Raw genomic sequence first — 16,575 nt, 5'->3', positions numbered from 1 at the left:
GCGAATCATGGAAGTTCTCTTGAGTTTAGGGGCGAGTTTCAACAAAGGAGGATATCCAATGGCATCTCAAGAACAAGATACAATTGAACTATTGAAAAAGAAGTAATCCTTTTTTTTTCAATTATAAATTTTTGGAATAATGATTTATACCCACAAAAGTATTATGATTTATTTTAGATAATAAATTTTAAAATTTTATCTCTTTCTTAAAATCCATACACAATCAAATACGGATGAGACTCCTCTTCATTTCCATATCTCTCCATTTCTCCAAGTTCCTATTTGGATGCGAGCCACATGTCATAGTTAGAAATTGAAGGTTGAGATTTAATTATCAAAGCAAGGTCTTAACTATGATGATTAGAATAATAAATATTTACTTTATTTGTTCTCCAATTTTCTGTAATCACATGATTCTAGCTAAAAACATTACCTAATTCTTTTTTTTTTTTAAATCTCTCTTTTCCTACTTTATTACGAGCTCATCATTTTTTTTTTTTGAACAATTTTTTTTCTTTGTCTCAAATTCATAGTCTTTATATTTTGAGTTAATCTTTTCTTGATTCTTTGTTGTATATTCTCTTTTTTTTTAATTTGTTCCGTACTACTTTTTTTTTTTTTCTTTTAACAACTAACAAATCAATGAGTGGCTCGCTAGAGTTTTAACATCCTACATATTTTTTAAACTTAAATTATACAAATATCTTTTTATTTTTTTAATTTTAATATTATACGTTAATTCAATTTTGTTTTATTGTTCTCACTAAGCATTAGATGCCTATTTTTCTCATCTTTGATGGGAATGTAAGAAGAACTAGACAAAAATAAAGAACTCGTACCTATACTAAAAGAAAAAATTGTCAAAATAAACAAACAAAAAAAAAGAGAAGAAAATCTCATAATAAAGCAAGAAAAGGAGAGATTTGTATTCAAATATATATGGATGGGATAATATTTTAGCTAGAATCATGGGATTACAATAAATTTGGAGAATAAATAAAGTAAATATTTATTATTCTAATCATGGTTAAGACCTTGCTTTGGTAATTAAATCTCAATCTTCAATTTTTAACTATGACATGTGGCTCTAATTCAAATAGAAACTTGGAGAAATGGAGAGACATGAAAATGGAGAGGAATCTCATCCATTGGGGGGGGGGGAGGAGGAGGAGGAGGAGTAGTAACTATTAATTGATGCAAACCCGGAAAATTCACAAAGGACGGACTTTATTTGATAGCGTTAAATGGATAACAAAATTTTGGTATAAGAGTATGTCTTTTGGTAGAATTTATTACATTATTATATAATGCGAAAATGATACTTTCCTTTCTTACGTAAAAATTGCACGGGGCGCCCTATTTGGTCGTTTTCTTTTAACTTATACCCGTTTTATTTTTCCGTTTGCATCCGTACCCATTTTTTTGTTAAAAGCATTTTAAAAAGACGATTTTGCCCTTCAGGACTATTAACAAAACTGCAGACTGCAGGACAACACTTCAGCATGTTTTGGCATGAAGTTTTAGCAAATGAACTAAATAACTTAAGCATGTTTAGTCTGGAATTTTAGCATGATAAGTCTGAAGTTTTAGCAAATGAACTAAATAACTTAAACATGTTTAGTCTGAAGTTTTAGCAAATAAACTAAATAACTTCAGCATGCATTAGCAAAAACTCATTAGAAAATTACATATTGCAAGACAAAATCTTAAGCATGTTTAATCTAAAGTTTTCGCAAATGAACTAAATAATTTTAGCATGTTTAGTCTGAAATTTTAGCAAATGAACTAAATAACTTAAGCATGTTTAGTCTGTATTGCAAGATAAAAACTTAAGCATGTTTAGTCTGAAGTTTTCGCAAATAAACTAAATAACTTCAGCATGTTTAGTCTCAAGTTTTAGCAAATGAACTAAATAACTTAAGCATGTTTAGTCTGAAGTTTTAACAAATGAACTAAATAACTTAAGCATGTTTAGTATGAAGTTTTAGCAAATAAACTAAATAACTTAAGCATGTTTAGTCTGAAGTTTTAGCAAATGAACTAAATAATTTCAGCATGCATTAGCAAAAACTCATTAGAAAATTACATATTGCAAGACAAAAACTTAAGGATGTTTAGTCTGAAGTTTTCACAAATGAACTAAATAACTTCAGCATGTTTAAACTAAAGTTTTAGCAAATGAACTAAATATCTTCAGCATGTTTAGTCTGAAATTTTAGCAAATGAACTAAGTAACTTCAGCATGTTTAGACTGAAGTTTTGAATAAAACTCATGACAAAATTGTTGACTGCAGGATAAATAACTTCAGCATGCATTAGCATGAACTTTTAGATTCAATGTAAAACAACTTCAGCTGCTACTGTAATTGGCTGAAGTTTTACACCATCCCGCATGCTAATGAATAACACATGGTACTGTAAAATAACGTCATCTCCAAAGTCCAAACGTTAGCATGCTGCTATGTTTATCGGGGCTTGTTTTACAGTATGCTAATGAGAATGAGGTCATCTCCAAAGTAGCATGCTAATGCTAATAATATCAGGGGTGTAATTGTCATATTATTACGAATTTTTTATCAATTGACTATCAAATTAATTAATTTTAAAAATAAGGTACAAGTTAAAAGGTGACACAAATATAGGGTACGGGTGCAAATTCCGGCTAATATTTTAAACAAGTTTGGTACTTCAAATTTTCTTGACCACGTGATTGTTGTCAAGAAGGACTACTGAGGACAAAGACGGCTAATAAATTTAGAATAGAATATTCAAATAAATAATGTTGAATTTGTGATTATGATTTCACGTAATAATAGATAAGTTAATATCTCTCCCGCATGCATTAGCATTAAGTTTTAGTTTCAATGTAAAACAACTTCAGCTGCTACTGTAATTGGCTGAAGTTTTACACCATCTCGCATGCTAATGAATAACACCTGGTACTGTAAAACAACGTCATCTCCAAAGTCCAAACGTTACCATGCTGCTATGTTTATCAGGACTTGTTTTACAGTATGCTAATGCGAATGAGGTCATCTCCAAAGTAGCATGTTAATGCTAATAATATCAGGGGTGTAATTGTCACTACGAGAAAAATACTTAATAGCGAAGGGAAAACGAGTCCCTAAAAGTAAGAAATTGGTCCCTAATGTTCAATAGCGACCAGCCAATCTGGCCCTTATAGCTTCCGCCGCTAAAGGTCATCAAGGACGAGATAGAGAGTTGGTCGTTAAAACTGTTTCACGACCAGTTTAAAACTGGCCCTTAAATATTTTTTAAGGACCATGTTTTTAGTGCCTATTTGCATATTTTAGGGACTAAATTCCTGGTCCTTAAAATGTTTTTGCGAATAGCTTAAATCTGGTCGTTAAAACGTTTCGCGACCATTTAAAAACTGGACGTTACATCTTTCGCGACTGGTCCTTAAGTCGAACATGCCAGCACTACAAAGCTACAGATTTAACAACCAAATTTTCTACTTCTAAAAATGATTTAAGGACTAATAATCTAGTCCCTAAAGAAACAAGTCAAGTCCCTAAATCACATTCAACTTGCAACTAGAAAATCTGGTAATTAATATAAAACTGATATTGTTTTCATATAATAATTATCAAAAATGATTAACATGAGTTACTTGCACATTACATCAATTATGTAAGCTAGTCATAATATTGTGTTCATAAACCCTTAGTAAAAAAACTACATATCACTAATATCCCTCGATTGTAATGTAAAATTTTCTTGACATTCCCATAAAAAAGATGGTCAATCTGTATGTCGTCAAAAATCTTCTTCTTGTAAACTTCAATATCCAAAACCTGTAGAAGAAAAAAAATCATTTAGAAAAATTATAACACTGTGGATGGAACAAAACCTGCAGTTGTTATACGCATCTTTCTGTATGATTGTAAAAAAGCATTATTAAGCGATTTAAAAGGGGAGAAAAAGGAGCAGAGTGTTGATTCTCTTTCATCATCCCTAGCAAACTTCCATCAGCAAGAACTTTGTATGTTTGGTGCCTAGTGTATGCATTCTAGAGACTTGGTTGGACTAATCAAAGCAATAGTGAGAATTTGGTGGTAAATAGTTTTAACGGCTAGAAGCACTTAATCTGCCAATTAAGATCTCCCAGTAAATATCTGGCGGCGGACAAATTAATACATCATTATATAGCTAGTGAAGCACCTTAGAGAAAATGATTTACCCTTTCTCAGCCATCAAGTCAAAAGGCTAGAAAATGATTTACCCTTTGGTGAATGTTGATACATGTTATCTGATCAAGTATGAAAGTAAAATCTCAATTTTTCTGTGTGAACTTTGCGATGCTTAATGTCCTGTTTTTCTTTTTTAACCTCCTTCCAGAATTTATCCTACTTTTTCTTTTGATGGCATCTTTGACCAGTTTCTTGTATGAAAACTATGTAAATAAAAGAAACATGCTTAGAAATTACTGAAAAGATGCAGGATGAAAATACTTTTGCATTTCAAAATGGTTAGGAAGATGTTACTGTATAAGATTATGTTCCGACTGTTAAGAAGCTCAATGACATTCATTAAGATAGTTGTTTAATTTAGGTGGCACTGCACTGCCAATGAGCTGAGTATTTCAATTGCTAGAATGATATTTAATATTTATGACATCAATTTCCTAATAGGAAGGGAGCCTTTTCGAAACAAATTTAGTATTTCTAGTAATTTCAGAACATGAATTACGTTGTTTAATGCACTTAATGGCTGTCTAATGTACAGTATAAATACATCACTACGATGTTGACCAAATTCATATCCTAAATCAATAAAGAGCTATACAGTAACAAACAGATGCCAAATGTAAAAGCTCCTAACAAGTATGGAGAACTATCCTGTAGAAAAACTAACCTATCAGTGTTGGAGACGAACCATTCAGGTGAAGTTCTAAGCCACATATTCCTTTATGTTCGTTTTAATAATGTTCACATGGGCAGTTATTGACATTGTCCTTTCGCGAGCTTTTTGCTATTGCAGTCAGTTTGTGAAGACCGCTAGAAGGCTTACCATCTTAACAGATTCTGGCAGCGATAATATACGAGATAGAGACCGATGGATATTGATCCTTGTTAACTGTACAGTTGATTGCTAGTAGTAGTTTCAACCTACTTCCTTTTCCTTCTTTGAGTTGTTTTTAAGAGTTGAATGGGGAAATCTCTCCTTCAACCAATGTTTAGCAAATTGTAGACTGAAAATTCAGCGTTGTTTAATATTTTCAATCTACCTGAATTTCTCAATGTTTAACTAAATATTGTTGCATATAATTATAATTATTATTGCAAATTGTTTCCCTATGCACAACCAGCAAACTCGTAATCAATGGAAGATATAAATTTCGCAAATGATATATAATAACATACACTTAAATAAACAAAATAAATTGATGTTTAGGGTAAGTTGTTACTCACTTGGTATCATCAAGGATCCGAATAGTCATTTTCCTAAACTGGAGGCTGTTGCGCTAAAAATAATTGCTTCAGTTCTTTCATCTCATTTTCAAAGTTAGACAAACGATCCTTCAAAGACTGATTTTCATTTTGATTTGAACGTAGCTTAGCCAATAATTTAGCTTTTGAGGAAGTTCCACCTTTCAAATCTTTCGCCTTTAATCCACCCCCGAAGCCAAATACATGACTACGACTTTGAGGTCCAAAGCATTTTTCTACAATCTCTATGCTAGGAAGTGACGGTTCGGACTGCACCAATTCCTTGATTTGAGCCTACAAAGTATATAGAGAGATTTTTGTTAGATCCTATAATAACTAAAAGTAAAGAACTTGTTCAATTAACCAAACGCACATGTTTTTCGATTGTTTCAGAATCAACAAGTGTGTTATTCTTCTTGCGAGTCTCGAAGAAAATAGTTGCCAAATCCGGTGGTTTGCCATCTTTCCCGCCCTTTACATAAAAGTAAATATGTCAAATAACGTCTCGCCAATATTAAGAAAAAATAGATTTGATGATAACACCTTTTGATAAATAATCTCTCTAATTGGCTTGCTACCAATATGATGAAGCATCTTCAACTTAGTTCTATTTGCTGCATTCCTGTTACTTCTCGCCTATATTTGAGTAACAATATTAAATTCAAATGCTATAAATAAATTATCAGTTAAAAGATAATAGTATAAAATAAAATTACACAACTAGGTATTATGTCAAACCTGAAAACTTTCAGTAGAAAAATGTTCCTTTACCAACTACTCCCATTGTTTCTTGTCTACCCCCTTGGGCACATTCTTAAGAGCCTCATGTATTGGCTTACCCTTCACATACTTTGTATGCAATTGTCCTCTCCATTTGTTCTATAACTCTTTCATCCATCCCAAAATATGATTGCGATGAATATCCATGTCATCACTCTCAAATTTATCCTGCAATATATCATGAGGATAATATAGGTTGATATCCAATATCATCACAGAAACTCCATGTGATAGAAGAAAATATAGTTCTACAATCAGTCTTGAAATGATCCGGCCAAATTATTTTTTAAAAATAAATTAGCTTTATTTCATTTTTGTGAATTTAAAACATAAAACTCACAATTTTATTATATTTTAGTGAAAAACGTGATAAGAACTCAATAATTAAGTACCAAGAATGGTAAGAAAAGAGGAATAAAAGAATAAATTAGAATAATCCATCCAGTTATCGTAACAGCTGCCCACATGTGATTTAACTTTTCCTCCTTAATGCGATCCCACGATGATACTCCCAGCGGACATATATTACGGTCACGAACTATTTTTCCCAAGTGCCTCGAAAATAGATTGCTATTCTTTCCAACTGTTCGATTATTGTAAAATGTTACTTTTAGCTTCTCTCCAACTTTAAGTGATGCAACTTCTTTGCACTTGTTACTTCCTCGAACCTTTTTTTTTTTTTACCTTTTTAGCAGTACATGAACCTACATTTGCTTAATTTATAAATATCAGAAAATATTATAACATGATAAACATGTGATCAAATAGATTTGAGAAACCGTACTTGTTTCAACTGTTTGGGTGGACTGCATAACTTGATCAATAGAAGGAGAAAATGGAATATCAGTTTGCATATTCTCTTTGTCATGAACCAAAGAGTTTTTATTCTTTGTTTGCACTCCTTGAGCGGAAAACATGGTTGTGTCTAATCTTGTACTCTTAGAAGGTCTTGACATGCTTTGACTTGCATAATGAGCATTATGATGAAAGGATCGTTCCTCATTTTCAGACTCTTCAAAGGAGCACATAGATCTAAGCTCTCGCCTTCGTCCTTTCCCTAGAGTACCTGATGTAAGAAATCATATTACTAAAAGTTTGATATTAAAGTAAATTCAGTTAAAAAAGGAATAGAATTGAGAAGTTACAGCATATTACGCCGCAAGCTGTTTTCATTATTTTACTACAGAACATTTTCAAGACCAACACTTGAAATAGGAAAGCATTGTTATGGAAAAAGGTCAGTGAGTGTACCAAATAGATCCTACAACCTTTAACCTGATGCATAGCCTATAACTATCTTAATAACTAGGACAACCACAAGATATCATGTGCTCAACACCTTAGCAAAGCAATATAATTACCAAGTACAAGAACTATAAAAACCATCTATCAATGAACAATTTTGACATATCTTTGGTGTTGTCCACATAGATAGATGAGAAGTGAACGAGACCATTTTTCACTATTCTGGTTCTGATCCTCAACATGCCAATAGGAAGTAACTCCTAAAATGAACTGAAAAACCATTGGTCAACATATATTATATCATTCATAGGAAGGTGGATCATTTGGCATCCTAACAGTCATGTACTTGGACAAATTTTGGCCAGTCCAGAGTGATGTAAAAGCATGACGCAAACAACAGAATACAGAAAAAGACATACACCAAGCAGTCATTATCATCAACTAAACAATCTACATTCACAACTATACTAAATGTCTCAATCGAAAAAAACACATACTTGTTTTCACTTTTTGGGTGGATTGCATAACTTGATCATCAGAAGGAGAAAACAGAATATTAGTTTTCACATTCTCTTTGTCATGAACCAAAGGGTTTTTATTCATTGTTCGCAATCCTTGAGCAGCAAACATGGTGCTCTTAGAAGGTCTTGACATACTTTGACTGGCATAATGAGCATTCTGATGGAAGGATCGCTCCTCATTTTCATACTCTTCAAGGGAGCATATAGATCTAAGTTCTTGCCCTCGTCCCTTCCCTAGAGCACCTGGTGCAGGAAATCACATTAGTAAAGAAAATCAAATCTAAATAATTACAAATTTTATTCTAAAAGATAATAGCTTTTAGAAACCCTACTCATTGAATTTTGTTGGATGTATTGCATAACATCATCAGTAGATGAAAAAGATGGAATATCAGTTTGCACATCCCCTTTCTCAAGAACCAATGAATTTTTATTCGTTGGTCCCAGTCCAGATACCCCTAAAGAACACATAGATCTAAGCCCTCGCCCTTGTCCCTTCACTACTGCACCTGGTAAAAGAAAATCATGTTAGTAAAAAGTTTAGCACTAAAATTTAAGTGTACAAATTGATAACAAAATAAATTTGAGAAACCATACTCGTTTCAACAATTTGGTTGTACTGCATAACTTGATCAGTAGACTGAGAGGATAGAATATCTGGTCCAGATACCCCTAAAGAGTATATAGATTTAAGCCCTCTCCCTCGTCCCTTCCCTATAGCACCTGGTGCAACAAATGCATATTTGGTAGTGGTTTTCACAGTGGATGCCATCTCATTTTCATTCTTTGAAGGTTTCATATCAAACCTACAAAAAAACAAATTAAGACATTATAACAATAATGTACTAACAAAAAGATCATGTAATCAAAATGCATACCAATATGAATATGGTAATGGCATAAAGAGATACTTCACCTCAGTTGTTCTTTTTCGTTTATTTTGTGTAGGATTTTTTAAATCTGCAACATCACCATCCATTTATTGCAAGATCTAATAGGAATCACGAGGTTGCGTCTTTCTTGCTACACGCCAACCCTTATTGGAATTATCATTAGCATAAAATACTTGATATGCCTGGTCCGCTAATATAAAAGGCTCATTTGTTTTCAAAAACCGTCCCCAATTAACACTGACAATGCCATATTCATCTATTTTAATTCCTTTCTTTTTATCATACGCATCAAACCAATTACATTAAAATAAAATCACTCTTCTTCCGGTGAATTGCAATTCAAGAACATCAGTTAAAACTCCATAGTAATCAATATTCTCACTATGTTCACCAGTCTCACCGACAACAACCACACCACAAATTTGAGTCCTTAAATATTTATCATAATCTTCTACATGAAATCTAAATCCATTAACAATGTAGCCATTATAATGTAATACATATTGGGTAGGACCACGTGAAAGTGCAAGGAGATCTTCCATGAGCAGACTATCATCTCCTTTATACAATTGTGCAACCTATCAACGAGATAAAGTTGATTACTTTAGAATGAGCAATATAATATTTGATTTTCAAATTTGATATGTATATATTACTCACTCTATCTTTAAACATTCGATAAATTGTCTGTTCCATTCTGTATCAGACAAGTGTTGAGTAGAATCTATATGAATTTGTGCAAACTCTCTACAAATTTTAATCGAACCACAAATGTCATACATAAAGGAGAAATAATCCTACAGGAAACAAGGAAAACAAAATATGATATGAAGAAAAAATTTCATACTCTAGAAATGGTAGAACTTCATAACAATTCTTCAGTATGTATATATGTGCTTGCTCTAATTCATCTGCTTCAAGATCATGATGTTTTGGAGCTCCTAAAGTTTTTCCAGATTTACAAAATAAAGATAAACCTCCATCAGAATTTTTTAAACCACCATCATAATTTCGTTCTGGCCGATTAAACTTTGTGTCGATTCTATGCAGATACAATGAACATAAGGTCATACATTCATTTGCAAGGTAACCCTCTGCAATGGAACATTCTGGACAAGCCCTATTACCAATGAGAGATTTCAAAAAATATAACCATCGTTCTATAGGATACATCCACCGATACTGAACAGGTCCAGCAAGCTTAATTTCATTAGCTAAGTGAGTAGGCAAGTGCACCATGACATCAAAAAATGAAGGAGAGAAGACCTTTTCTAACTTGCAAAGAGTTATAGGAATTTGAGCTTCAATCTGATCCAAGTCATTAGTCCTTAATACCTTTGCTCCCAGCACATTAAAAAATAAAGACAACTCGATAAGGGGTTCACACACTGTTTTAGACAACATACCACGTAGTGCAAGAGGGAGTAAATGTTGTAGAAGAACATGACAATCATGACTCTTTAAGCCAGAAATCCTGTGCTCTTTCAAGTTAACACATTGAGAAATATTAGATGAAAATCCATCTGGAACCTTTAAATTCTTTAAGAAAAGGCATATGTTGTGCTTTTCTTGGGGAGATAATGTATAACATGCAGTTGGAACTTCATATTTTTCTCCATTTTTAATAGGGTGCAATTCCGGTCTAATGTTCATTTCTTGCCAATCTAGTCGAGTTTTAATGGTATCCTTGGTCTTTCCTTTGGCATTCATTATCATCCCCAAAATATTATCACAAATATTTTTTTCGATATGCATAACATCCAAATTATGTCGCAACAAGAGAGATTTCCCGTATGGAAGTTCAAAAAAGATACTCCTCTTATTCCAATTATCTTTTCGAACATCATGTGATATCTTGATCCTTTTCTTTGGATCCTTTGTCAATTGGAACCCTTTAAGATCTTCCACTTGATTAAGTATCTCAATACCATAACACATTTTTGGTGGGAGCCTTTTATCTTTTGTGCCATCAAATGACTCCTTATCATTCCTCCATTTGTGATTAAGAGGAAGGTAACGCCGATGACCCATAAAACATTGCTTCTTACTATTCTTCAATCTGATTGAGGAAGTGTCAATGTTGCAATATGGACATGCTAATTTGCCTTTTGTACTCCATCCAGATAAATTTCCATATGCTGGAAAGTCATTGATGGTCCATAACAAAGAAGTATGTAACTTAAAATTCTGTCGAGTTGATGCATCAAATGTCTCACTACCAATTTCCCATAACTCATTTAATTCCTCTATCAAAGGTTGAAGATATATGTCAATTGTATCACCTGGACTATCGGGAACAGGAATAAGCATGGACATAATGAAATTTTGCTGTTTCATACATAACCAAGGTGGTAAATTATAAGGAATAAGTACCACAGGCCAAATACTATATGAGGTTTTTGAATTTCTAAATGGCTGGAATCCATCACTAGCAAGTCCAAGTCGAACATTACGAGGCTCAGCCGCAAATGAGGGATGAAGTTCATCAAATAATTTCCATGCCATTGAATCAGCTGGGTGCCTCATTGTTCTATCATCAACTCTTTCATTATGATGCCATGTCATTAGAAAAGATGTCTTTGTAGACATAAACAACCTTTGAAGCCTAGGCTTCAATGAAAAATAGTGTAACGTCTTTGATGCTATTTTTTTACCATTCTTATTCTTTGCTTCCCCGCTATGTTTATCTGTTTTCCATCTGGATGCACCACAGACTTTACAGGAATCAAGTAAGTTATTTTCCTTCCAATATAACATGCAATCATTTATACAAGCATCAATTTTTTAGTAGGATAACCCAAGGTCCCGAATCACCTTCTTTGACTCATAATATGAATTTGGCACATTCGCTCCATCAGGCAACAACTCATCCTTCAGCATTTTTAATAACATTGTAAATGACTCATTGCTCCAACGACCCATACTTTTTATGTGAAGCAGTTTAATCAAAGTGGAAAGCTTTGAAATTTTCGAATTTTGGTATAGTGGCTTTTCGAAATCTTTCAATAGGTTGTAAAACTTTTGGCTTCAACATTCGGTTCCTCTCCAAGTAAATCATTATAATTAACGTCTGCAGTACCTCCATCATGATTAGGATACAAATCCCACAGCATTTCATGTATTTCATCCTCATCCTCATAATCTTCTACTTCATTATCATCTTCAACTTCGCATTCCGACTGTGGCTCACCCAAAACTTCACCATGATGATACCAAAAGGTATAATTTCGAATTATTCCATATACCTTTAAATGTATCTCAACTGTCTCACGTGTTCCTAATGTTGTGTTACAATATTTGACACACCGACAACGTATTTCATACAATTCTCCTGTTCTTCTAAAGGCATAATCCAAAAACTTTTGCACCCCAATTAAATAGGGTTCATCAAGTCGATTATCAACAAGTTGCATCCATTACTTACTTGGTGCCATAACCTTGGAAGTAAATAAAAAAAAGGTTTAAATAATTAAGATAACAAAAGTATTAAGATGCACATTACTTTAAAAAAGAGTACTAAGATGCACATTACTTGTTATCAAACTTGTTACACTCATCTTTATGACTAAACTTCCTACGATTTCACAAGAATGAGATAAACTACAAGTTGATATGCATAACATATAACACACAATTGCTTAAGAAAATGAGAAATTAAAACACATAAGATACTTCATAGCTAAATTACTGAGTTTCTATCTTAAAGGTTAGATGCATAGAAAGCTTGCATTGCAGCAAGGATAAGTCAGTTCGTACAACTAGAAGGCCAAAGATATGTGATTTTTATTTTAATAGATTGGTGCATACTTGTTACTTCAGGTGCTTTAAACTTAAGAAAAGAATAAGCAGAAAAGTTTCCATAGTATTCTATTGGTTCAGAGTGATGCAGTGGCAACTGAGTAAGTTGAGGTTCATGCTCTTATGGGCTCTGTAAGTTAAGTGAAAACTTAAAATGGTCTTCTGTGTAAATTCAAACATCATATGTCATTGAAAAACTGATGCTACCACACTGATGTAGACCACTTATAAACTGGAGTAATTTTCTAGTTCAACGATCTTTTCATCTAACAACCATTGCAGCCTTCCACACTTAACGAGTATTAAACAATTACTAGCATATAAGGGAAGTTTCAAAATGGTGATTCGTGGTCTATTTGCAATATCGTCTAAGAAACTTTTGTATTGCATCATCAGTTGTTGACCTAGCTTGATGAGCGGGTCTAGTGCATGTTTTCTGCTTTGTAAAGTCTTGTAAGAAACTAAGATGCAGCTGCTTATTAAAGGCATCCTCTGCAATAAATCCAGGAATAGATAACTGATAATTGAAATCATTATATGCCAAATGGTACTGTTTAACTAAAGCCAACAAAGATAGCAGACTGTAACTTATCACAACTTAATGTAAAAAAAACAACTACTATGCTTCGTCACAACCAAATTAGGATCCGCTATTTGTATCCTCACTATCCATCCCATGCCATTTAAGACCGTCTCAGTCCAAAATGATCATAACTTAATATACCACCCATAGATCCATTATTACAAGAGGCTCGAATATGTATTAATTCCGGTACCTAAATTTCCATGGGTGCTCGCTTTCTAATAATAATAATAATAATAATAATAATAATAATAATAGTAATAATATGAATAAAATAATACCACTAGCCTTTTGGTCTTTACATAAGATAAAATAAAGTTTAAAAAATAAAACAACTAGGCAGCCGGCCTTGCCTTCATTGTGTTCCTAGATATTTATTTACTCATTGGATTTGAAAGCTACTGTCGGTGTTTCCACTTTTTCCACAGGTTGACCCCGTACATATGCCATCATCATGTGCAAAAAGTCTTCATATACCTTATGGTTAATCATCTATGAATTTTAGAACCCAAAGATGATCGTATTAATAAATGGTTTTCATACGGCTAGACTAGTCCATTGTTGTGGCATCAGTGGAACGTACAAACAGGTATATTACTTTAAGTAGTTATCATTTCTTTATACTTGATGGATGTTTTACTGAATCCACGGCTTCAACACAACACACGATGGCTTGACAACCAGGTTACTCTATTGTGTTCACGAGTTGTATAGCTACCAACAATATGAGATGCAAAAACAAAAGACAGAGCCAGTGATACATTGCCACTGCAAGGAAAGCCAGCAAGTTGCTTCTTACATCCATGTTTTAAGGCAAGTTTAGTCCTTTTTGCTATTTTGTTTGAGGGGTTTATCAGTTAGCAAAACCTTTATTATGTATGAAGTCGCGCTAGTTTGTTAGTTTAAAGCAAAAAGAACTGCCTTACTGGACCAGGACCTATTTATCCCCTGCAATATCTATAGAACATGAGGAGGACTACATGCATTACACAGAGCAAGAAAGAACATAACAAGAGAAAACAAGGTGGCTTGATTGAAATGTTAAACTGATATTTATGTAGGGTAAATGGTGCAATAACTCTTCAAAATCCATAAATAAAGTAATAACATGGCAAATCGTACTCGTTGAGAGACGTGGGAGGAGGAAAAACAAAAAACAAAAGAAAACCTTACATTCAGTTGATCTAGGGAAATCTACGCAGTGATACTGAAATGCTAAATGTCATTTCCCAAGAGTATGTGGCTGTCATAATTGTTGAAAGAAATTGGACAATCTCATCCATACCAGGGCAATGTGAAGGATCTTTCTTGATGCAGTTATCGATCAATCTTTCCACCAAAACCACAGGTTCTCCTTTTCTTTTTTCTAGTACCACCATTCATCTCTTTTTCTGAAGTAGTAGATCGCCTTATCATCCCTTTTCCATAGTGCGTGTACATATAAAAAATTTTATCATTAAATTCTGCAATGTTATTCAGTCCATTTTTGCTAGATTTTATCTCAAATCATTTGAATTCCAACTAAAGTCTCCATATTTTTCTTTAAATTGCAGGTTTTATTTATTGAATAAGCCCATAGCGATGGAGTTAGGGGATAACAAGATTTTTTGCTGCTAGTAGCGACCCTACTGGGAGCCAAACTCATGACCCTTCAAGCAAGTCCCCGGAAGAATTGTATAATGCAAATCGCAAAGGAGAAAACTATCGCAGAGACGAAACACTACAAGAAAAACTCAAATTTCTCCTCCTTGACCTACGAGCCCCATCTTTAAACCAATACTCTCACTTTTATCACTCACACAATAACTATCAGTACTCTAAACAACCCAATTGCAGAAAACAACTAAAGAAGCAGAAAATTACAGAACCCGATTTACGATTTCTGGTTCAATAAAAAAAAAACGCAAGAAGAAGAAAACAGGAAACGAAACAGATAAAAGAGAAAGAAATTAAACTTACTCTTGATTAGGCAGATAATCCAATAGTAGAGTTTGTGTAAAGTCCCTCGGAGAGAGATCGAAATTTTGACGCCAAAGTTCGGAGTGATGAATCTTGCAAGCTTCTGAGGTCTGACCGATGAATTTTGCAACCTTTGTGAACTTTGAAGAGAATTGAAGTTGCTGGGATTGTAGCGTGTAAGTGATTTTTTGGGGGAGATTTTAGGATGAAAGTGAATTTCTAGCGGGATTTCACAGTGAAAATATATTTTTGGAGGATTTTTTTACTTTACTTTCAGATTCCCGCTCTTATCCCACTGAAGCCGAGTATTAGAGACCAGATATTAAATTTTATATAGACCAGAATAAGTTTGCTAGTGTATTTAGAAAAAAAATTGGGTATTAGAGACCCAAAAAAAATTCTATCCCTATAAGTACACTTTTAGGGATCATATAAAAAACTTATCGCTAAATACTGGTCCCTAATAATCCTTTTTCTTGTAGTGTGTCATATTATAACGGATTTTTTATTAATTGGCTATCAAATCAATAATTTTTAAAAATAGGGTACAGATTAAAAGGTGACACAAATATAGGGTACGGGTACAAATTCCAACTAATATTTTAAACAAGTTTGGTACTTCAAATTTTCTTGACCACGTGATTGTTGTCAAGAAGGACTACTGACGACAAAGACAAGGCTAATAAATTTAGAATAGAATATTCAAAGAAATAATGTTGAATTTGTGATTATGATTTCACTTAATAATAGATAAGTTAATTGTAACGAACCGGCCGATCGTTTTGAGAGTTATAACTCCGTTTTTTTTATTTCTACTTCTTTTTGTGTTATTCAGCTATATTATATTATATCGGGTTAGTGAGTTCGAGTCCGGAAGGAACTCGGAGTGAAATGAGACACTTAGTCTCATAATTGAAATTTTAAGTTAGAAAAGTGGACCGGATATGGACTTATATGTAAACGACCTCGGATTTGAATTTTGATGATTCCAATAGCTCCGTATGGTGATTTTGGGCTTAGGAGCTTGTCCGGAATGTTATTTGGAAGTCCGTAGAGGAATTAAGCTTGAAATGCCGAAAGTTTTATTTTTGAGAAGTTTGACCGGAGGGGTTGACTTTTTGATATCGGGGTCGGAATCCGATTCTAAAAATTGGAATACATCTGTTTTGTCATTTAGGACTTGTGTGCAAAATTTGATGTCAATCATACGTGATTTGATAGGTTCCAGAGTTGTTTGTAGAAATTAAAATTTTCAAAGTTCATTAGGCTAGAATTGGGGTGTAATTCATGATTTTAGCGTTGTTTGAGGTGATTTGAGGATTCGACTAAGTTCGTATGATGTT

The 16,575-nt window shown here is 33.3% G+C and overlaps 1 protein-coding gene across 4 annotated transcripts; it reads right to left on the bottom strand.

Annotated features, from left to right (window-relative positions):
• Nucleotides 1-3,573: 3,573 nt before the first annotated feature.
• On the bottom strand, nucleotides 3,574-15,549 carry LOC104116724 (uncharacterized). Of its 4 annotated transcripts, XM_033661439.2 has the most exons (10): nucleotides 9,740-15,544; nucleotides 8,597-8,805; nucleotides 8,332-8,508; nucleotides 7,976-8,242; nucleotides 7,018-7,299; nucleotides 6,192-6,401; nucleotides 5,997-6,089; nucleotides 5,827-5,925; nucleotides 5,436-5,747; nucleotides 3,574-3,818 (listed from the first exon to the last, which is right to left on the bottom strand). In XM_033661439.2, exons 1-6 carry the CDS (start codon nucleotides 11,647-11,649, stop codon nucleotides 6,397-6,399), a joined length of 2,850 nt encoding a protein of 949 aa, XP_033517330.1. In that variant the 5' UTR covers nucleotides 11,650-15,544; the 3' UTR covers nucleotides 3,574-3,818; nucleotides 5,436-5,747; nucleotides 5,827-5,925; nucleotides 5,997-6,089; nucleotides 6,192-6,396. The 4 variants fall into 4 exon arrangements, with proteins under 4 accessions (XP_033517330.1, XP_070051394.1, XP_070051391.1 ...); XM_070195293.1 differs by lacking the exon at nucleotides 7,976-8,242 and having other exon boundaries at nucleotides 9,740-15,549; XM_070195290.1 differs by lacking the exon at nucleotides 5,827-5,925.
• Between the last annotated feature and the right edge of the window lie 1,026 nt (nucleotides 15,550-16,575).

This window comes from Nicotiana tomentosiformis, chromosome 2 (assembly GCF_000390325.3).
Source record: "Nicotiana tomentosiformis chromosome 2, ASM39032v3, whole genome shotgun sequence".
NCBI classification, from domain to species: domain Eukaryota; kingdom Viridiplantae; phylum Streptophyta; class Magnoliopsida; order Solanales; family Solanaceae; genus Nicotiana; species Nicotiana tomentosiformis.
The sequence above is the reverse complement of the archived record's forward strand: the minus strand, read 5'-3'. Positions and strand labels throughout refer to the sequence as shown.

What these genes read in the sequence shown, in the direction of transcription:
- LOC104116724 (XM_033661439.2), bottom strand. Translation starts at nt 11,649, where the DNA reads ATGTTATATTGGAAGGAAAATAACTTACTTGATTCCTGTAAAGTCTGT. An exon ending in GAAGTTCTACCATTTCTAGA is followed by an intron (nt 8,806 to 9,739) that starts GTATGAAATTTT and finishes GTTTTTTTGTAG; the next exon opens with GTTTGATATGAAACCTTCAA. An exon ending in CACCCAAAAAGTGAAAACAA is followed by an intron (nt 7,300 to 7,975) that starts GTATGTGTTTTT and finishes TTCTTACATCAG; the next exon opens with GTACTCTAGGGAAAGGACGA.